Below are 23,108 nucleotides of genomic sequence, written 5' to 3'. Positions count from 1 at the left end.
CTTTTTAGATGTCAAGTGGGCTCAAGTGCAGCACAGATTGCCTGGTTGCCAAAGACTATTCTGAACGTTTAGAAGTCACTATTTTCATTGGTAGGCAAACATGAACCAGAATTACCTTGAGCGTCGTTGTGGGACAGCAGTCTACTTGTCCGAAGTGGAAGAACCTTGACGAAGCTGATGCCCGTTCGCTCTGATAGGCTGACGTCTAATGTGAGGTTCTGCACGGGCTGGCCGGGCCTCAGACCCACGCTGAGCTCGTAACGGCCGAGGCGGCGAGGCAGTAGGTCTTCGTAAGTCAGGCAGAAGGACATCCGAGCTCCCGGTGGCACGCTCACCGCCACACGAAACTTCTCAGTCTCCCGCTCTCTAGTGGAATGAAACTAGTCGTGAGAAAGAACTATGGAAAATTCAAAAGGGACAGTATTGTGATAAAGTCTTTGGCTTATAATCACTAACGGCAGTGGCTCTCAAACCTTTTACACAGAGTACCACCGCAAAAAAAATACGTAGCTCTCACCATCATGACCAACATTAAAATACTGTAGAGTAGTTGGCCCAAGTGATGGCCACACTTTTGAGAATCACTGAACCTCCCTGTTAAAATGACATCACATCTGTTTATTGTTACCAATGAACAAGGAAGTAGAATGCGAAACAAACAAACAGATCAGAGCTCACCAACCCAAAATTTGCTCAAATTACCTTTAATTATGTTACGGTTAATGATATACATCTATGTGAAGCAATTGATCAAATTAATTATTTCTCATAATAATTATTAATAATTATTTAACAATGTCCGAAACAAATAGCACTACGCAACACATTTTTTAAAAATAAATCTCTACAGTATGTGATTCATCCATCCATCCATTTTCTGAGCCAAACGCAGGGCAAGTATGTGATTACATTTTCTACTTATCACTTATACAACGATGTCCCCTCACTGGTGAGCTATTTTGAGAACAGACCCGCAAGCTACTCATGTGATTGTTGGGGGTGACCTTTGGTGAGCCCTGAAGCAGATGGTCAAAGAAACTTTTTTCCTTGTCAGAGGTCTGCGCTATAGTGAATTCTGCTTCAACAAAAAGAAACGACAAACCAAATGGTGGCCAAAGACTTTTGCACAGTACAGTAAATGATCTTACACTCATCTGTCTGGAACTAACTTGGTAGCGACCAGTCCTGCTGTTTTTCCTTGCTTCTTTGCAGCGTCGTATATTTTCCTGGCCGTAGCTCGTTCCTTCACCTGGGCTGCGTACACCTTTCCACTGGACGTACTGATGGGATGGAGATGTGGCTCACTGTGAGACTTACAGTGGTTGTATTACAACAAACCCCTTCTATTCATGGGCGGTAGGTACTGAGTGTCAGGGTTGGAGCCCTGCCACGAATAGCATAAAAACACGAGTAATTGATGCCCCCCGTAAAAAAAAAAAACAACAACAAAAGTTTAATTGGCTATGAACTTTGATCCCAAAACACTTTTAATCATTTCAAACTCATCTTACAACATTACCCAGAAAATGAATTGCCTTATAGATGATTTGCGCCGTTACTTCCAGAAAAAACCCGGGCTGAACTCGGCTCTTCCGACATACCAAGATGTTAGTTCTCAGTTGAGATCTACAGCCTTGGGGAGTTGGGATTAGATACATGTAATGGCGTTATGTGCAACCCCAATTCCAATGATTATTTGCTAAAAACAATCACATTTATCAGTTTGAACATTAAATATCTTGTCTTTGTAGTGTATTCAATTAAATATAGGTCGAACATGATTTGCAAATCATTGTATTCTGTTTTTATTTATGTTTAACACAACATCCCAACTTCATTGGGGTTGTAATTAGGACACAAAAAAAGGGAACTGTAATAGTTAGATTTGATCTTTATTCATTTCGAACAATCAAATCACATGAAAAACACAAAAAATAAAAAAATTGTGTGTCACTACCCGTGGGAGGGGCCATAGGGGTTGGTTGCAGTGTGATCTGGGCGATGGCCAAAGGCAGGGATCTTGGCGATCCGATCCCTGGCTACAGAAGCTGGCTCTAAGGACGTGGTACATCACATCTCTGGCAGGGAAGGAGTCCGAGCTGGTGTATGAGGTCGAGAAGTTCCGACTAGATATAGTCGGTCTCGCCTCCACACACGGCTTGGGGTCTGGTACCAATCCTCTTGAGAGGGGTTGGACTCTCTTCCACTCTGGAGTTGCTCACGGTGAGAGGCACAGAGCAGGTGTGGGTATACTTATTGGGCTCAGCGCCTGTACGTTGGGGTTCACCCCAGTGGACGAGCCTCCTTCCGCCTTCGGTTGGGGGAACGGGTCCTGACTGTTGTTTGTGCCTATGCACCAAACAGCAGTACAGAGTATCCAGCCTTTTTGGAGTCCTTGGAGCGGGTGCTGGACAGCGCTCCTGCTAGGGACTCCATCGTTCTGCTGGGGGACTTCAATGCTCACGTGGGCAATGACAGTGAGAAATGATTGGGAGGAACGGCCCCACCTGATCATAACCCGAGAAGTGGTCGGTTTTTGGACTTCAGTGCTCATTACGGATTGTCCATAACAAACACCATGTTGAAGCATAAGGGTGTCCACATGTGCATTTGGCACCAGGACACCCGAGGTTACAGTTCCATGATCGACTTTGTGGTTGTGTCATCGGACTTCCGACCGCATGTCTTGGACACTCTGGTGAAGAGAGGGGCGGAGTTGGACACTCGGGTGAAGTGAGAGGCGGAGCTGTCAACCGATCACCACTTGGTGGTGAGTTGGCTCCGATGGTGGGGGAAGATGCCAGTCCGATGTGGCAGGCCCAAACGTATTGTGAGGGTCTGCTGGGAACGTATGGCAAAATTCCCTGTAAGAAGGAGTTTCAACTCCCACCTCCGATGGGATTTTGCTCATGTTCCAGCGGAGGCGGGGGACATTGAGTCCGAGTTGACCATGTTCTGCGCCTCTATTGCTGAGTCGGCCGACCGCAGCTGTGGCCGTAAGGTGGACGTTGCCTGTCTTGGTGGTAATCCCCAAACCCGTTGGTGGACACCAATGGTGAGGGATACCGTCAAAATGAAGGAGTCCTGTCGGGTCTTTTTGGCCTGTGAAGTGAAGTGAACTGAAGTGAAGAAACGGGTCCAAGCAGATTGGAATGGGTGGAGGAAGGTGTCAGGTGTGTTTTGTGACAGAGTCTCTGATAGGATGAAGGGCAAAGTTCATGAGACAATAGTGAGGCCGGCCATGATGGACAGATTAGAGACAGTGGCACTGAAGAGACAACAGGAAGCAGAACAAATGAAGATTTTGAGGTTCTCTCTAGGAGTGAGCAGGTTGGATAGGATTAGAAATGAGCTAATCAGAGGGAGAGCCAAGGTTAGATGTTTTGGAGACTGTCATGGGTGTGTCTTCCGGTTTTTGTCTTCCCCCTGTTTCATACACACCTGCTCCTGACAGCATCTTCACCACATGTGCCTCGCTCACCCTAATTACCCCTTGCATTTAACTACGTGTCTCATTCTTTCTCGTCGCCAGTTCGATGTACCTTGTCGTCGCGTTCCAGCATTCCTTGTTTCCACGTCACAGACTCACAGTAAGACTAGACCCTGTTCCGATTATTGACGTCGCCTTTTTGCCTCATGTTTTTGAATACTGTTGCCTTTTTTTGATTGCCTGCCTGTGTACCGACCTCAGCCCGTATATTAAACCTCTCTTTTTGGAAACTGTCCATTTGTCTTGGAGTCGAGCATTTTTGGGTCCTATCCTCTGTTCCGTTCATGACAGAGACAAAGTTAGAGGGAGCAGACTTGGATGGTTTGGACACGTCCAGAGGAGAGAGTGCATATGTTGGTAGAAGGATGATGACGATGGAGCTGCCAGGCAAGAGAGTGAGAGGCAGACCAAAGAGAAGGTTGATGGATGTAATGAGGGAAGACATGAGGGCAGTTGGTGTTAGAGAGGACGATGCAGGAGATAGTCTCACATGGAAAAGAATGACACGCTGTGACCACCTCTAATGTTACTAGCTGAAAGGAAAAGAAGAATAAAATGTATCTTTAGGAAAGAGGGACAGACAGTGGATCACCTACTTTATAACCCTTGACTTGAGTGGAAGTGAGCTACTGAGCGTCGATCTACAGTTATTATACTGTATAAAGTTAAACCAAAATAAATGAGGGAAATTATAGTAGTTGTGTTATAGTCTACTTTGGGAGTAATTTTTTGTATGTAATCCTGCCTTTTGATATCCAAAACTGTGAGCTCAAACTTAAAAGAACACAATTTACAAACCATATGAGAACATCTACTTGGATTACATTACTGAGTACCTTTTTTAACAGATAACTAGTAAGTGTATCAAAATGCATTTTTTCAAGTAACCCTCCTAACCCTGGGGATGTCTCACTTCTTCGGTTACAAAAATGTACAAAATTGGACACTTCATGGAAATTAACAGAATTGATGGAAACAAACCAAGACTCTTTAAGACTGAACACTGTCTCATAGTAAGGAACTTAAATATAGTTTGGGAGAAATATATTTGAGCATAGTCCTGACTAAACCAAGCAGATTTCATGCTTGAGGGATGCGAGCAATCCCAGGTTTTAAGGTGGAAGCTGGGGATGCCTGTACTGCTCAAATTTGTTTCTGCCTGTATTAGTCTGTCTTGTTTTGCTTCACGGTGATGTTGTATCACACCCTTTCTGGATGGTATAGGTTTTAGCTCCAAATAATAAAGAATATAAAGTTCTCTACTTGATTATTTTGCTTTGGTTCATCTTTATTGTTTTCGTTTTGTTTTGTTTTGTTAAGGTATAGGTCACCACATTCACACGCACACTAATAAAATGCATGTCTTGTCTGTCCTGATTTTGACCAGTCTTGGTGTATACAACAAAAGATGCAAAAAAAAAAAAGTGCATGAGAGCGAGAAATGCTGCACACATGCAGGAATGTGACACTTATGTGCAATGTTGCAAACATATCATAGCTTCAAATGATCCAAAGTCAAGGTCGGGAGGAGTTATTGCTTGTTTGTATGGCGTTCAATTCCTCATATATACCGTAGGTATGAACTTTAAAAAAATAATAATAACACCCTATAGGCAGCATGGTGAACTTTCCATTTTTTTCCCTGTGCCTGCGTGGGTTTTCCTCCCACTTTTCAAAAACATGCATGTTAGATTCATTTATGACTAAATTGTCCGTCGTTCTCTCTGTGATTGTGTTTGTCTATATGTGCCCTGCGATTGGCTGGTGACCAATTCAGGGTGTACACTGCCTCTCATCCCAAAGGAAGCTGGGAAAGGCTCCAGTTCACCCTAAAGATGATAAGCAGAGTAGAAAATGAAAAGATGGATAATTGAACTGAATGGGAATTTTTTTTTTTTGCAACCAATTTGAAGTTGGTCACGGCTGTCTGGGTTACGACAGAATTTCCGGAATAATTGTTAGAGTTCGTGGGGCAGAGGCACTTGTTACTTGTTACCAGCGAATGGCGTGTGAAAAGGAGGCATGATCGAAAACACACCAAGTGAAAATATAAGCCCGCACCCAAAAAAACCAAAACAAAACAAAAAAAAGGCAAACTGACTCTCAGTGTGTTCCACTTGACACAGCCGACTTCCTCATGTCTGCTGACCGCTCGGGTCACATGACAAGGTGCTCAATTAAGGTAAAATCCTTAGAGTAAATATATAACAGGAGAAAAAAACACTTATACTAAACACTAAAATAAATGCATGAAACGCGTGCATGAGAAGGTGTGAGTGGAAAAAGGAAGGCGCTTGTATTTATGTGTTGCGAAGGTGAAGGAGCGGCTTTGCGCCTACCAACAAAGCCTAAGTTTCACGCACAGAAATAGCACACAACCAATGCGTTGAATATTTTTTCCCTCAGGGTATTTGGTGGCAGGACAGGCTCCGAGTGTGCGAAAATATAAATAGGTGCAAAAAAATCTTTTGAAATAGCTGCAGACTAACACAGACTGTAGTTTAAAAGTGGGAAGGCAGCCGCAGCACGTGTGTACGCGCGGATGTGTGCGAATGCGGCTTCTCCCACTTGGCAGCAGGCCTCAGTCAACTGTGTCGGGGAGGGAAGTGGCACTCGGCAAACTGCTGTCATTTTCTCCACCAACTTTCTGCCCGGCATGCACAAAAGGTGGCATTCATGCGCTCTCGGGTTCCCCTCCTCCTGAGCTGCTTCCGTTCCAATATCTAGCGCCGCGATGGCTGCTACTTATTTTAATTTTTTTGTTTATGTTAAGCACTTTCAAGTGAGAGCAGTTCACAACACCCTGAGTAATCGAATGATGCAACAACCCCTGAAGCCTTGCATAATTCCTCTCAACTTCAAACTGGATCTTCTATTTGCCCATGAAATGAATGCTCTTTGGTCCCAATTTGTCACCAAATGTGGAGGAAAATATAGGACTGACTGGGCCATTGAAAAAAGTCATTTGTGGCTATTCTAGCATTAGGTCCATAAAAATAAAGCCATAGCATCAAACACTGACGAATCTACATGGGTCTTGTATACAATCAAAAACACATCGGTGGCTATTTGCTGAAGAAAAAGAGAAAAAAATAAAAATAAAAAAATCACCCATTTTGCATTTTTTTTCAATTCTATCTATAGAATGATAGATGACACAAGATGGCGCCAAAGAACTGTATAATCAGAAATAAGTTATCAGTGTCAAGGAAGTATGTTGAAAAATGTCGTGGAGAAAAATACATTTTGTGGCGTTTATCTCAGTCGGGAAATCTGGATTGGTTGGTGACAAATAGTAAGGTAAGTTAGCGTTTGCTCACCCCTGGTTGGCATAAGAGTGTTTCCCCTTTGGATTTCGCTGGGGTGGGGGGTGAGGTGATTGAAACTCTGAACTACAAATTGTAAGTCGCAGGTGGGTCGCTGTTTTACGGTTGCTTTACCGGGGTTAGGTTAATGTAAAAAACTCTCGTGAGTACTCACATGAAGGGTGTGGGGTATGGGGCGGGGGTGGGGGTTGGGGTGGCAGTGGGGGGGGCGTTAGTAAATACTTGGAGCCACTTTCTTTAAAAAAACAAAGACCAAGTCCAAAACCTTGGTGTGCTGATAGATTCCGATCTGACTTTCAGCAGTTATATCAAATGAATCACTAAAACAGCCCTTTTCCAGCTGAAGAACATATCCAGAGTGAAGCTTGCATGTGCCAAGCAGACCAGAAGAAGCTCATCCATTTTTTTTTTTTTACCCCCAATAGACGTGACAGTTGTAATGGTCTTCCGGCTGGACTCCCCCAAAAGAGCATTAACAGCTGCAGCTCATTCAGAATGCTGCAACTCTGGTTCTGACCAGAACAAAGAGGTCAGAACGTATTACTCCAATTCTAAAGCTTCTTCACCGGCTTCCAGTCAGCTTCAGAATAGACAAAGTTCTCCTACCGGTCTACAAATCACTAAATGGTCTAGGTCCTGACTACATTAAAGACAAGCTAATGGAATACACTGTAAACACAGTAGGCCTCTGAGATCTACAGACTCAAGTCAAATAGTAGAGCACAGAGTCCAAAGCAAACATGGTGAAGCAGCATGTGGCGGCTGTGCTGCACACAATTGGAATAAGTTGCCAACAGAAGTCATGTCAGCCCCAAGTCTGAATGTTTTTCTGTCCAGGTTAAAAGCTTTTTTTTTTCTCCACTTTTAAATGATCTTTCTTGTACTGTATGTTTTTTTAATTGCATTTTTATTTTTATTTGAGTTGTAAATGTTGTTTTTAAAAAAAAAGTTTTAATAATGTAAAGCACATTGAGTTACCTTGTGTATGAAATGCGCTATAAAATATAAATTTGCTTTGCTTTGCTTTTAGAGTGCAACGACATACCTGCAGTGAGACCAAATTTCGACCTCAGATATTGGTGTTTGTGTCTGCATGTTAAGGGCTACAGTCCTGTTTTGTTTTAATTTGTCATTAAAAAATGAAGACCATTCAAGCAACCAGTTTTTTCCTCGTTTTTAAGACTGTAGGGTGAAAGCTGGAGCTAGTGTGGGCCAAATGGGTGCCAACAATGGGGAAATCCCACTATTTTTATAGGGTAATAGCCCGTCAGCCACATAAAGGAATAACAAGAACTCTGAACTGGTTCATTTTTTGGAAGGGTGAACGTAGTTCAGAATTTTGAATTATGAACTACATACTGAAGTGGTTCATTTTTGGAACAGTGAATTGAACTTTGAAGTAGTTCGTGTAGAAAATTTACTTTCCCAACACTCCCAATATATGAAAGTTATGTTGAATTTGTCCAAGACCGATGGATGCCACTCTCGTAAATGTGAGATTGTATTGGAAGTATTTCTTCCTATACCTGTCACTTTCTGTAAACATGTTTTCCATATCCTTCCTCTACCAAGCCGCGATACCCCCAAAAATTCCCAAAAGAGATGATTTTTTAAACAAGGGGAAAAGTCGCGAGGCACACTGACTGCTCGCACCAAAAATGGGAGGAGGATGGATCGTGTCACTTTGCCTGCACTGAGGACAGCTATAGCTCATTCCGCTAATAGAAAGTTTTAGTGGTTTTGAAACAGTGATTTATTTTTATTTTTTTTATGAAACAGTGGTATACCTTGAAACCGGTAACACTCCCATGGCTTGTTTCAACTTTTTATATGGGCAATTAAAAACATTTTTAGGGGGATATTGATTACACGCCGTCGGGCTCAGGCACTGTCCCCTGCAAATAGTGGGGGTTTACTGTACAAATGCACAGGCTAATAATAAATGTAATTCAAAAGATAAAAGGCCATCACAATCCCGACATGCCTCTTTCACAAAATACTGTATAAGTGTAAAGATGGACTTACATGGAGAAGTTGGAGATGAATGCTGAGGAAGGCAGGTCCACCTCAAAGGCGGCCTCCTTGGTGATGAGCATCTGGTTCCAGATGGAACTCTGCACCGTGGTGACAGCATAGCGAGACACCACAGAACACTTGACGTGGTAGTCAGTCACCTTCAGCTGGAGGCATGGCAGATGCACGTGAAAAGAAAAGGTTCATGAAGCTTCATAATTTCATGCATTCTGCTCACCACTTTTGTTTTCTTCTATAGGAATGTTCATGTCAGTTAATGCTAATATGTCATCACGCCACTAGAAGCGCTGCAACTGACCTACATTTGCAACCTAAATTCTAATATTTGTTCCAAGAAATTGTATTAATCTAGTCCCTGGTCGGGCGGCACGGTGGACGACTGGTTAGAACGTCAGCCTCACAGTTCTGAGGACCCGGGTTCAATCCCCGGCCCCGCCTGTGTGGAGTTTGCATGTTCTCCCCGTGCCTGCGTGGCTTTTCTCCGGTTTCCTCCCACATCCCAAAAACATGCATTAATTGGAGATTCTAAATTTCCCGTAGGTGTGACTGTGAGTGCGAATGCTTGTTTGTTTGTACGTGCCCTGCGATTGGCTGGCAACCAGTTCAGGGTGTACCCCGCCTCCTGCCCGATGACAGCTGGGATAGGCTCCAGCACGCCCGCGACCCAAGTGAGGAGAAGCGGCTCAGAAAATGGATGGATGGATGGTTATTCCCTGGTCTATCCTCTTCGTTTTGTGTGCTCCACTGCTTCCAGTACGTGTATGTAGACGTTAGAATTTTTGTCCAATCAGATTTGAGCGGGTTGCCATGTCAAACTGAGTAAGCGTAAGTAAATGTTCAATAAAAAGAACTACTGAAGTACTCAGTAACTTCTGATTTATTCTTTAATCAACGCATTAACGTCCATCCATTCCATTTTCCGTAGCTGTCATGAACGGAACAGAGGATAGGACCCAAAAATGCACGACTCCAAAACAAATGGACAGTTTCAAAAAGAGAGGTTTAATACATGGGCAGAGGTCGTTACACAGGCAGGCAATCCAAAAAAGGCAACGGTATCCAAAAATGTGAGGCAAAAAGGCGAGGTCGATCATCGGAACAGGGTCGAGTCTTCCTGTGAGTCTGTGACGTGGAAACAAGGAATGCTGGAACGCGACGACAAGGTACAACGAACTGGCGACGAGAAAGAAGGAGACACGTGGTTAAATGCAAGGGGTAATTAGGGTGAGCGAGGCACAGGCGGTGAAGATGCTCTCAGGAGCAGGTGTGAAAACAACAACCGGAACACACACCCATGACAGTAGCACTTATCCTCGCTAGGGTTGCAGCCATGCTGGAGCGTATCCCAGCTGACTCTGGGGAAGAGGCGGGGTACACCCTGAACTGGTCGCCAGCCAATTACAGGGCACATAGAAACAAACAACTTTTCACACTTACATTCACACCTATGGGCAATTTCAATTAGTTTTCAATTAACCTCCCATGTATGTTTTAGGGATGTGGGAGGAAACCGGAGTAACCAGAGAAAAACCCTGCAGCAGTAACATCAACGAGAGAAAAATTTTTTTTTTTTTTAAATGTGCAAATTCAGGTATTGCCCAACAAGATCAAATGTAATCTTTATAAAATAGCACACATTAAGGCAATTCTTGTCATGTGTGTGTGTGTGTGTGTGTGTGTGAGCGTGTGTTCCAGGTTTTGTCTTCCTCTCTCTCGTTTCTCACAGACCTGCTCCTGTGAGCATCTTCACCACCTGTGCCTCGTTCATACCTAATTACCGCTTGTATTTAACCTCGTGTCTCATTCCCACTCGTTGCCAGTTTGTTGTACCTTGTCGTCACGTTCCAGCATTCCTTGTCACAGACTCACAGTAAGACTTTGACCCTGTTCCGATTATCGACCTTGCCTCTTTGCCTCATGTTCTTGGATACTGTTGCCCTTCTTGGATTGCCTGCCCGTGTACCGACCTATGCCCGTCTATTAAACCTCTCTTTTTGGAAACTGTCCATTTGTTTTGGGTCCTAGCCTCTGTTCCGCTCATGACAATTCTGGCGCAAGAAATTGTTTTGAAACAACTTTCTTAAACCTGGTACACATAAGACAATTGGCCTGTTTTTGTGCTGAATTTGCCCCTTCCCGACTAAGCACGTCGAACGCCATCCAATCTTATGTCTGATAAGATGATCCTCTAAAACTGTCCTTGTCACTGATTATATTTTGTTTCATGTTTTCCTGTGTCCCATGTTGTTCATGTCTTGTGTGCTCGTCTCGTTGCCACCTGTTCTCGTGAGCCTTGAACTTGCGTCAACCTGTCAGCTCCCTTCAGCCATCCATGTCTTGTTCAGGTGTTCCTTCTCCTCTGGTTCATTCTCGATGTCAATTTGTCGTCTGTCGCAGGTTTCTTTGGTCCTGTCGTGTTTCTTAGTGCGTAATTTCCAGTATTTTTTTAGTGAGTTTGATTTTTTTTTTTTTTTTTTTTTTTTATAACTTTATTTACATTTGCCTCCATGATCCGTGTTTGTCTCTGTTTTTTAAATAAATCATTTTTTGAGTTTACTTCACAACAGCCTGGCCTCCTATCTTCCCTTCCCTTCGTGTGGAAGCAAAGCAGACTTTTCCCGACTCATGACGTGGTGAATTGTGACGTGGAATAGAATATTGCCCATCAAGAAGCACCTTGACTCAAAAGGAGAAGACTGTTTAAACAAATTTAATTAAAAATAAATAAATCAAGCATGCTTTCTCTGGTGTCATTTTTTCCGTATAAAAATGGGTTACCCAGATGGCAAGTGTTTTCCAAAGCAAGTAGTTTTTCTGGGTGGGGGTTAGGACAATGCCATTTTATAAGGCTCCAGGCTTGGCAAAGTTAAGGAACATTCAGGAAACTTCAGCGCATATACGTTTCTTCTTCTTGGGTTTTGTGAGAGCAAGTGTGCTCACGTGAGGATTTTGAGATTGGTGATGGAACAGAATCCGGAACAAAATGTGTGTGGTGTTCTGTGTTGTTATTATCAGAGCACACCACACACAATATGACCAAAACCTAAATACCAGATTTCCGACATCCCCTCTCTCTCACATACAATACCTTCCTTTTGTCCATTCCAAAGAAACTCAATAATTCTGCCTCCAACCAACAGCACAGACTTCTAGATCGTTATGTAACTCCACAACCACTTTACAACTGAATGGAATAATAATGAGGGCGTTTCCACCCAACGACTCTTGTGGACTGACAATTGACTCTCTGCCCCTTTCTTGCGTCCCGAAATAATGATATTGTTTGGGGTCGCACTCTAACTAGGAGCATAAATAGTTGAGTCTTCGACACTACTAGTGGCTAGTGCGTCCAACTAAACCTTGTCACATAAACCGATGAATCCTGCTCGCTCGGATGAGAGGCCAAACGTCTTCCAAGACAAACAGAACAGGCCAGTTGCCATCGATTCAATGCCCTGAGACTCTTGTATGAATGACAACAGGTGAGTTGGACCTGTTGCCATGTAGTGGAAGAGCATATAATTGTTGTGCCTGTCAGTGTATGTCGCTGGCATAGACAGAGGAAGAAAGATACACTGCCACACACCTTCGCTACACTGTCCCTCACGCTGTCCAACTGCCCTGCGTCAACTGTTGAAACCTTCGAGTTCCTGGGAATTACAGTCTCTCAGGACCTGAAGTACGAGACCAACATCAAATCCATCCTCAAAAAAGGCCCAGCAAAGGATGTACTTCCTGTGGCTTCTCAGGAAGCACGGCCTGCTGCGGAACTGTTGAGGCAGTTCCACACAGCGTTCATCGAATCGTTCCTGTGTTCATCCATCACAGTCTGGTTTGGCGCTGCCACAAAAAGGACAAACTCCGACTACAACAGACAATCAAAACTGCTGAAACAATTGTCACGCAAGAGCGGCTACAACTACTGGAGACAAATTCCTTGTGTGTTTTTGACATACTTGGCAAAGAAATGAGGATTCTGACTCTGATGGTACAGTGGTTGGGCATCACTGGCGTGTATGAAACACAGCACAGTGTTGTCAGCTTCCAGCTGTGGTGAGAGGCCAGAAGACAACAGAAAACGGCCACATTTGTCCTCCTTTTTCCATCTCTGGAATACTGATTCCCTCCAACGACTCGACAAAACAACATAAAGAGTCTCTCTGTGTGCAGTGTCTTGCCCTTTGCTTGTTTGCATGGGCCACGCCAGCACCTGCTGAGATCAGTGTGGTCAGTGAAAACTGCAATCCCAGAGCCACGTCGGGGCTGCTTGCTGGGATTTAGAATGACCCTACTTTGGGAAGCACTGATTACCACAGGTGGCAAAAATGCTCACATTCTGTACTGAAGTAGAATGACAGAAAAACAGCTTCTGGTTAAAGAATGACTGATTCAACTCCTGTATGTAAGAAAGTAAAAAAACAACGACTTTCAAATTGAGTTAAGTACAAAAGTAAAAATAAGTTTTTACAGTCCCTTACATGCAATAGCTGTTTTGGTATAACAGCGCAATTTAAAAAAAAACGTCTTTCCAAACAAAAATATTTCCCTCTTTTTTTAACTTACAAAGTGCTCATACTGAGGGGGAAAAAAGATCACATCACTTGTCCAAAATCTACCTAAGCTTAAAAGTGTTAAAATTAATTATATGAATTGTTTTCTTCACTTTTGACACTTTTCAACAACTTCAGGTTTAACCACAGACATACAGTTTGGTTTATAGTCAACGTTTTTTTTTTAGGTTCTTATGCCCTTTGTGTCATAGCAACCCTTGCACTTTTTAACAGGATAAACACAACATGTGCAATATTTTCCCAAAATAAAGAGTTATGAAGTGAAATGTTTGATTTGGGGATAGTACAGCTTTGAATAGGTCAATAATTCATAACACTGATTCTGATGCATTATTTTTGGTGAAATGACAGTGTATTTAAAAAAACTATTCTTAAAAGTGTTGAAGTAGGTAATATATGATTTTGTGTTTTTTTTACTTTCAACACTTTGGCAGATTAATCTATAGATGTCTTTATTGTTTTTTTAAAATATTTTTTTGTTAAGAGCGAGCTAGTGTTCGCTGGACTTTTATGTTAGCAAAACAGCTTTGCTAATAACATTGTGATCTTCCCCAAAAATTCTAAATCAGATAATGAAAAAAGAATCTTTACCTTTGTGTTTTTTTTTTTTTTAGATTACACTGGAAATTTTTGGGAGGTGGGGCTGGAAGGCAAGCGCCTGGTGGCCGGGCCTGCAACCATGGGGCCCGAAAGGGTAACGTGGGTCCCCCTACCCAGGGGCTCACCACCTGTGGGAGGGACCATAGGGTTCGATTGCAGTGCGAGCTGGGCATTGGCCGAAGGCGGGGACCTTGGCGATCCGATCCCCGGCTACAGAAGCTGGCTCTAGGGACGTGGAATGTCACCTCTCTGGCAGGGAAGGAGCCCGAGCTGGTGTGCGAGGTCGAGAAGTTCCGACTAGATATAGTCGGGCTCGCCTCCACGCACAGCTTGGGCTCTGGTACCAGTCCACTCGAGAGGGGTTGGACTCTCTTCCACTCTGGATTTGCCCACGGTGAGAGGCGCCGAGCAGGTGTGGGTATACTTATTGCCCCCCGGCTTGGCGCCTGTACATTGGGGTTCACCCCGGTGGACGAGAGGGTAGCCTCCCTCTGCCTTCGGGTGGAGGGACTGGTCCTGACTGTTGTTTGTGCCTATGCACCAAACAGCAGTTCAGAGTACCCACCCTTTTTGGAGTCAGCAGTGCACCATCAATACTGTGTATAGTGGGGATGGGGCGCTGCTGACCTCGACTTGGGACGTTGTGAGCCGGTGGGGAGAATACTTCGAAGAACTCCTCAATGCCACCGACATGCCTTGTTATGAGGAAGCAGAGTCTGGGGTCTCTGAGGCGGGCTCTCCTATCTCTGGGGTTGAGGACACCGAGGTGGTTAAAACGCTCCTCAGTGGCAAGGCGCCGGTGGTGGATGAGATTTCCACGGAGTTCCGAAAGGCTCTGGATGGTGTGGGGCTGTCCTGGTTGACACGCCTCTGCAACATCGCGTGGACATCAGGGACAGTGCTTCTGGATTGGCAGTCTGGGGTGGTGGTGTGTTCCAACTACAGGGGGATCACACTCCTCAGGCTCCCTGGTAAGGTCTCTTCAGGGGTGCTGGAGAGGAGGGTTCGTTGGGAAGTCAAATCTCAGATCCAGGAGCAGCAGTGTGGTTTTCGTCCTGGCCGTGGAACAGTGGACAAGCTCTACACCCTCGGCAGGGTCCTCGAGGGTGCACGGGAGTTCGCCCAACCAGTCTACATGTGTTTTGTGGACTTGGAGAAGGTGATCGACTGTGTCCCTCGGGGAGTCCTGTGGGGGGTGCTTCGGGAGTATGGGGTACCGAACCCCCTTATACGGGCTGTTCCCGTATGACTGGTGTCAGAGTTTGGCCCGCATGTGGGAGGAAACCGGAGTGCCCGGAGAAAACCCACGCAGGCACGGGGAGAACATGGAAACTCCAAACAGGCGGGACCGGGGATTGAGCCCCAGTCCTCAGAACTGTGAGGCTGACAAGCTAACCAGTCGTCCACCGTGCCGCCGTTAAATATACTTTATAGGAATAAATCCTCTACCTCAGCTGTGGCTCAATGGTTAAGATCATCGCCTCCCACCATGGGGGACCAAGGTTTATGACCCCAACTGGACTATCCGGCAACATCTCCTGGACTCACGGCTGTGGTGTCCTTGAGCAAGACACTGGTACCCTGAAATGCTCCCCGGGCGCTTCAGCTGCCCCCTGCTCCAGTGTGCTCCACTCACATGTGTATGTGTTCACTGTGATGGGTTAAATGCAGAGAACAAATTTTGTGTGCATGCATGTTCATGACAATAAACAGTGATTCTATTCTATTGATGTACAGTGGATCTCTGCTATTCGCGGGGGACAGGGCCAGACCGCAAATAGTGCAAATCTGTGGGTAAGTGAAAATCAGCAGATAATTGACACCCATTACACAGGTAATTGCTTTGAGGAAAAATAAATGAATCCCAAAAATTCTACAAGCAGGGATAAATGGCTATTAAATGTTTTCGGTGTGGGTCCCCCCCGCCCCCACTCCAAAATATATATATATTTTTTTTAAATTGTACAAGAAATTGAAAAATAAAATCTGTGGATAGGTGAATCCATGGGTGCTGAACCGTGAATGTGTGGAGTTCCACTGTATACTATTTTAATGTGGATCATGACTGTGTTACTTGGAGAGCCAAGTTGTTGGGTTTTTAGGATGTATTTGGTGTAGAAATGTTGAGAACTCTTGGCCTAGTGTTAGCTTTAGGTAGCACACCCTTAAGTGTCCGAACTGATAATCCCACTTTGTGGTTTGTACCTTTGCAATAATTACAACAACAGTTAATGGCAGCAGTATGCAATAGAGTTGAGACTCACCGCTGGTCTGGTCGCTTTGCTTTGCCGTTTGCCCCTCTACAATGAACAGATGAGAGCCACACTGAGAATATTAGTGAGAAATAAGAACATGGTACTATAAGAAGACAATTAGTGATGGCTATAGCATCTTGGAAGTTGTGGCCACACTTAATGAATCCCTACCATTAATGAATGAAGGGGAAATTAAAAGTTTTCACTGTATGCGTTGAGCAGGAGGGTGCACGCACACGTGCAGGGTTTCAAACGTTCATTTGGTACACAAGTCATTGCTTTGTCTAAATTTGCACACATCTGGGTCAACATCAACAACTTTAATGCAAACACAACTTGAAGAGTTGTTATCGATTCAATGCCCTGAGAATGAAATGACCTGGATGAATGGGAATATTCAGAGGCAACTTGAGGAGTTGAAACTGTGTGAGAAACTAAACTATTGTCTGATCATCGATTTTACCAATTCCAAAAAGTTGATACAAAGGTAAACAGTTCTTCATTTTTAAAGTGTCTGAAAAATTAACTTAAGCACCATAAAAAAAGAAAGATGTCTTTCAAATAATGTAAGACTTAACCATTATCTAGCATTGTAAAAAGGGGGAAAAAATGTCCTCACCCTTGGAAGATTTTGTCCAGTATGATCCGAATATTCCTGAGATAATCCTTCTTGCACACAAAATAAGACGAGTAATATGCACTGGATGCTCAAATGTATCATTCTCATTATAAAGCAGCTTTTAAACACTAAGACCAAAGAAAACTGATGAAAACTGAAAACTCCACCTCACATCATAGCTGCTAACTACTACACATACGGACGTTGCCTGCCTGCCTGCCTACATGGATCTCCCACTCTCTCCTCCCTCCTCCCTTATGTCCATGATTACAGCAGACACAGGAAAAAAAATCCCTTTAGCTATTGTACAGGAAGCAAAAAGATGGTGAGAAGTTGGCTCCCCCAAAAAGTCAAAGTGGGATTGAAGAGAGCAGCTTTTCTGTGGGTACTGGAAATTTCGTGGGCTGCTGCCACTCAGATTTATGAGTGGAATGACGGATACTGACATTCTCTGCTATTTGTGGGGAAAAAAACATCCCGCCCTCACATCGTCCCACTACACTAGAGTCTTTTCACTGCTTCCACACAGACACACACATGTGGACTTCAGAAGAGATGGCAAAGGGTAATCATGGTCATCTGTATTTAGAGCCAGGTCCACTCTGTAGAATGTTATTTGCTTTTTGTTTTTTTTACTATATTTTTCTGTTATCTTTACTTTGGGACAACAAGGGTTAGGTTAGTAGGTGAGGGTTAGGTTTGGAATTGGGGGCATTGCCCCCTCTTCCTGTAGGGAAGTATGGTGCACGGTCCATCCACCCATGGTTCTGCCTCCCATTTCCTTGTTGTAATCCCTGGGGTGTGTGGGCTGGCGGCACCGCCCATAGCGGACCTCTGTCCAACCCCCACCCTCCATGATGTTTGCTTCCTTTATTTGAGTTCACCTCGGCTATTTAAGTAATCTTTATTTTTGTTGTTTCTTATTTATTAGTTTCGGTATTAATTTATAATGTATTTGAATCAAAGAAATAAAATAAAAGTCAATAAAACAAACAAAAAAACAAAGACATCCGCAATTCAAACCAAAAAACCTATAACAACCTATGCGTGTGCCCTGACAACGTTTCGGCCTGTAAGGGCCTTCCTCAGGTCGGGGCACACTTTTTTTAAAAAAAAAAAAACAACAGCAAAGCAGCTCTACTCTTTGGTGATGTTCTCCCTCCGAAATCCAAAACAAAACTGAGACCTCTGGGCTTGTCCGCCTTTTATATGCTGCTCTTTTTACAACATTTTAACTTGTGTTAAAAGTAACATAACTTCAAATTAACCCAATGTTGTTGTCTTTTATTATCTATAACCATTAAATAACCTCTATTTTAACTGTATTTATACCATTTTAACCAAAATTCTAACCTTATTCATATCTTTTAACTGGTTTTGTTGTTTAATGTGTTTTACAGTTTTTATAGTTTTTCTGTTTTTTTAATGTTATTTATTTTTTTTCTTTTTTTCTTTTTTTAATAAGAACTCTACATGCACTATATATAATTTCAATCCCTGTAATCTGTATTGTTATCCAATCATCTTTTTAGGAACATAGTTCCCATTTTATGTTATTTTATAATGTTTTAACTGTCCTATAAATTGAAATCATTTTTTAATTGTTTTTATGCACCTATTAGTTCCCTTTCCTGTTTTAATGTCTTACTCTGTATCCTATGCTTGGTTTTTATTGTTGTGCCCTAATTTATTGTAATGTCCAATAAGTAATTTATTTATTCTTATTCATTTATTTATCATTATAAGGGTTAGGGTTAGTGGTTAGGGTAGGAGAATGAAGGGTTAGGGTTAGGTGAGGGGAACTGAGCCCTCCCTCTCCTGGACACAAGGATATAATCCCCCTTCCAGGATCGGGAGGGAGGTGCACGGTCCTTCCCCCAACGCTCCCCTCCGTCCTCCTGTTCCCGTTCCTGGTGACGCGCCTGTTGGCGTCGTCGTCCATAGTAGACTTGGGTCCACTGTCCATTCCACATTTTTGTGTTTTTAATTTATGTGTATTTTATATTTTATCCAGTAATATTTATTTATTTATTAATTGTAATGGATTCGTAATAATAATAATGGTTGTTTTCAATTGTGCTGTTTTCAATTGTGCTATTTATTACGTTAGATCTGTATTGATAATGTATTTTTAGATATAATTCCCCCCAAAAAAACAAAAAATATATATTTTAATAAACCCCAAAAAACTTTTTAAAAATGGCCAAATATGAGATAGGCTGTGACTTCCGGTCCAATTCTGTGTGCCAAGACAATGTTGCGGCTCCTTGAGCCTTCCTCAGGTCTAATGGCAGACAGTCACAGCACAGCAGGTTCGCGATGTTCGCACTCCGGTGAACCAACTCGAATTGAGCCAAACTGAGTGCACATCCTTATATAACCTCTGCTGTCATTGTATTTACTTTTCTTTTTACACAACTAACATTTAGTGTTTCAATGTAGAAAATAACCCCATAATGGCCAAATGTTTTGTAATGTCCATATAAATCAATGTATATCCAACAGAATGATGTCCTAACTTGACATCCCATTGTTTTTATTATAACACTTGATATATCATCCCTTCCTGTTTTCACTCCTCCCCAGGATCCGCGAGGCCGACAAGACCCACAAGTTGGTGGAGCAGGAGCTGGCACACGCTGTCAATGCCAGCGCCATGGTGCTGACCAAGGCCAAGCTGTCTAGCCCTGAGGTAGGGACACCAGGTGGAGGCAGATGGGTCCAGACAGGACTACAGATGGCCCGTTGGACCCACTCAATGCACATTTGTACATGAGATGTGTGGGGACGCTGTTACCTGTCAACCCCAAACCATCCCAGAGTGCATCAATGCGAAGTACCCGTGATACAGCTTTTGCAGCGTGGTGTGTTGTGTGAATTTCATACCATTTTTCTACCATATTTTGATGTACGCGGATAAAGTGAGTGCAGGGCTCGACAAATGTTACAGGACTACTTTATTGTAGTCCAGAGAACATGTGGCCTGACATGTCATGGATTTAAAAAGAAAAGTGCGCCACAACTCTGCTTTTGATGTAGCACTAACCCCAAATGTTTGACTTTATTTCCCAAAAATACATGTTTTGTAGGTTTTGGATAAATCACTCAAACCAGTGTTGTTAATTTTCAGTTTTGGAGTCGCAGCACAGCCGTGGAAATTGTCAACAGCAGCAAAGTTCTCCAGGCAGAGACAACCATGCTTATGGATGGAAAACATCCGGTAACCTCTCTCGCCACTAGCTGAGGCCACTTTTTGGCCATCTGATCTCTCACGCACCCTTCTTCTCATCCTCCTCAGTCCGAGTTCCCTGAGGAAGAGGGGCTCTGCTTCACCCTGAACAACCTGAGTGCTGAGCTCCACAAGCTGGATGACATCCACTGGATCTGTCCACTAATGCACTGTGCTGAGGAGCTAAGGATTGCAAAACACCCTGGCGTGCGTGCTTGTGTGCATTGTGCCACGTGAGATTGTGTGTGCATCCAGGGGTTGGTGCGTCCCAGTTGTAAAAGCAGCATGACGCTTAAGATCATGTCAAGGTGAAGAGGGAGAAGGAAAAGCTCCACAAGCAGAAGTCAAACAGCTCGCTCTCAGGTTGGAACAGCCGATAAAACACACCCAAAGTGTTTACACCAGACAAACCGGAATTTGGACTGTTGTTTTGAGCAGGTTACTTTGCTTCCCTCTAGTGGCCTGGTGAGGTAAACTTTGCAGCTGCATGGCCAGCTACTTGAAGCTGCTTTCACACAGCATTCTTTTTCCCCCCTTTCCATATTGTCCACCAATTTATTCTCCTTTCCTTTTTGAGAGCCTCACCCACCGAAATAGCCTTTGTCCTGAGAACATGCGTGCTTGCACACTGCCGATGTAGGTTGCAACATGAACATCATCAGATGTCAGCGTGGCAGCTCCGATTGTTTTCAACACAAAGTAGCATGCGTAGTGAGTTTTTTAAAAATGAATACCTCTCTGAGATTTTCAATCCAAAAAGTATTTTATAAATGATAATTGGTCCTGACGTTGTGGCCAGTTGTTAAAGATGTACTGTTTTTAGAAGAACTTTTGTAAATCATTTTTGTGCGCACGTGTATATAGTGTACATATTGCGGGCATCGGGCCAAAATCTTCCATGTCCAAATTTAGTCCGTCCATCCATCCATTTTCAACACCGCTTATCCCGGTAAAGGTCGCAGGGCGCTGCGCCGGAGCCTATCCCAGCTGTCTTTGGGCGAAAGGCGGACTACACCCTGAACTGGTTGCCAGTCAGTCGCAGGGCACATATAGACAGGGACAACCATTCACACCGTCACTGAGTGGGAACTGAACCCGCGCTGCCCGCACCAAAGTCAGGCGAGTGCACCACAACACCATCAGTGACTTACCCAAATCTGTTCAATTTCATATTTTTTCACCTATTGATACTGTTGTTCAGTCCACACGTGGGTCTGTTATTCTTACAAATGACTGAGCGTTGTAACTTGCTTGCTCTTTGATGATGCAGTGTTAATAAAGACGTAGTTATTTTGTTTTCCTGAAAAGTAATGGTTTTGGACATGCAAGTATTCCACCCAACGCCAATGATATCCAACCTATAGGACACTGCGTGGTTTTTGTACGAGCGCGCATTTGGAGTTTGTAATCGCTTGTGGTCGTGCCGCTTTAGGAACATGGGATGTCAAGTGTACGACTCCTGAAGCAGAATTGCCAGGCAACTGATGATCTTTTCCGGCCCCTAACCTTGACCGCCGCGAGTGAGGAGATGCCGTCCACCCGCTGTCCTGACTGTGGCGTAGGCGGCAAGGATTAGCTGTTTTGCGTTTCCTTACTGTGCATTTTTTTTTTTGAAGCGGTGTCACTCGCATTGCTCCTCCACTGGCCTGCTGTGCTAATGAAAGAGCCTATAATTATGTCACTTTGTCATAAACAGTGTCTACACGTTGCTTGTATGCAGCAGAGTACAGCCATCTTTTAGAAACAACACGATGGAAACCGTCTTCAGACTGAAATGAGACTTTTCGGGGACACCTTGTTTCTACGCCATGCAACCTTCAATGACACCAGAAGCCGATGTGCAGAAATCTTGGACGTTGAACAGAAAAGAAAAACATTGAATGTATTTGTGTGTTGAGCTGTTAATAATTTAATAATACTACTGACAATAATACTGATAATGATGTGCACATGCAAGGTGCTCAAGTGGTTTTCACTTTGTTTGGCTTGTCGTGACCTCAACTAAAGAGGTCATGGGGGTGGTTCATGATCAGCTGACTAGATGTAATGCATCAATGTGAATGTTTGCTTTGCCAGTAGTTCCCAATTGTTCTTATCGTCTTGCTCTCGTGGGTTTGCTGTCCAATCCCCCACCACCCTCCAGGTCCCCCCAACCATCCCCCCCGTGCGTTCATAAACACGATAGGATCAATCAAGAAATCAAGTTGGCCAAATGGGCAAATTCGTCGTTTGCATAAGCATGTTTAGTGTAAGCAGATGCTTGCTGTGAGGGGCATACAAAATGATAGCGCGTGCAGGAACATGCTTGTTTCCGCTCACGGTCGAGCATTGCCAAGCTCCACTGTAGTCGGGTGCTGTTTCTGCATCTAGTGTGCGTTGCTGCCTTTTTGCCTTCAATGCTTTTGTGGTGTTGTGCCAAGTAGAGTGACACACTCCAGTGGTGGGTGCAATGTGGCGTTCATTTCAAGTTTACTGTGTCTGGGCTCGCACTTTACAGACTCCTTAATGGGGTAAATGTGCATGTATACGCGTTTACGTCAAATTAGGTGAAGAATATGAATTTTTATTTGTGAACTATTAAATATGTAATGTAAAAATGCACGCCCATTGATGTGATCCATGGCTGTGGCGTTCCTGCTCCTGTGTCCACTGATGCGCTGGGCTAACGTGTTACCATGGTAACCACGTTATCCATTTGAAGCTTAAAGTCAAAGCTTAAGTAGACTCATTAATCACTTATTGATGAAGATAAAATGTTTGTGTACAATGTGTAACTTTTTGAAATGGTATCATCAACTTGTTCTGAACATATGATTGCAACGTGTATATTGGTTTTTAAAAAAAAAGCTCATTGAAGGAAATATAGAATACTTTATATTCTAATATGTAATTCTATATGTAATATAATATAATATAGAGTTTCATGGTGTAACTAGTTTGGAAGGTAAGCAATGATGTGTATTGCAGTATAATCAGACAAGGGG

At 43.5% G+C, this 23,108-nt stretch overlaps 1 protein-coding gene across 1 annotated transcript in view; it reads right to left on the bottom strand.

Annotated features, from left to right (window-relative positions):
* itih6 (inter-alpha-trypsin inhibitor heavy chain family member 6) overlaps nt 1–17,035 on the bottom strand; it is a 34,475-nt gene extending 17,440 nt beyond the window's left edge. The window contains 5 exon segments of the mRNA XM_061694245.1: nt 116–366; nt 1,170–1,280; nt 8,842–8,996; nt 16,286–16,321; nt 16,896–17,035. Of these exon segments, the coding sequence (XP_061550229.1) occupies nt 116–366; nt 1,170–1,280; nt 8,842–8,996; nt 16,286–16,321; nt 16,896–17,003 (661 nt within the window). The 5' untranslated portion in view covers nt 17,004–17,035.
* Nucleotides 17,036–23,108: the final 6,073 nt, after the last annotated feature.

This window comes from Phycodurus eques, chromosome 1, assembly GCF_024500275.1.
Source record: "Phycodurus eques isolate BA_2022a chromosome 1, UOR_Pequ_1.1, whole genome shotgun sequence".
Classification (NCBI taxonomy): domain Eukaryota; kingdom Metazoa; phylum Chordata; class Actinopteri; order Syngnathiformes; family Syngnathidae; genus Phycodurus; species Phycodurus eques.
Note: the sequence above shows the minus strand (reverse complement) of the source record. Positions and strands in the feature narration are given on the sequence as shown.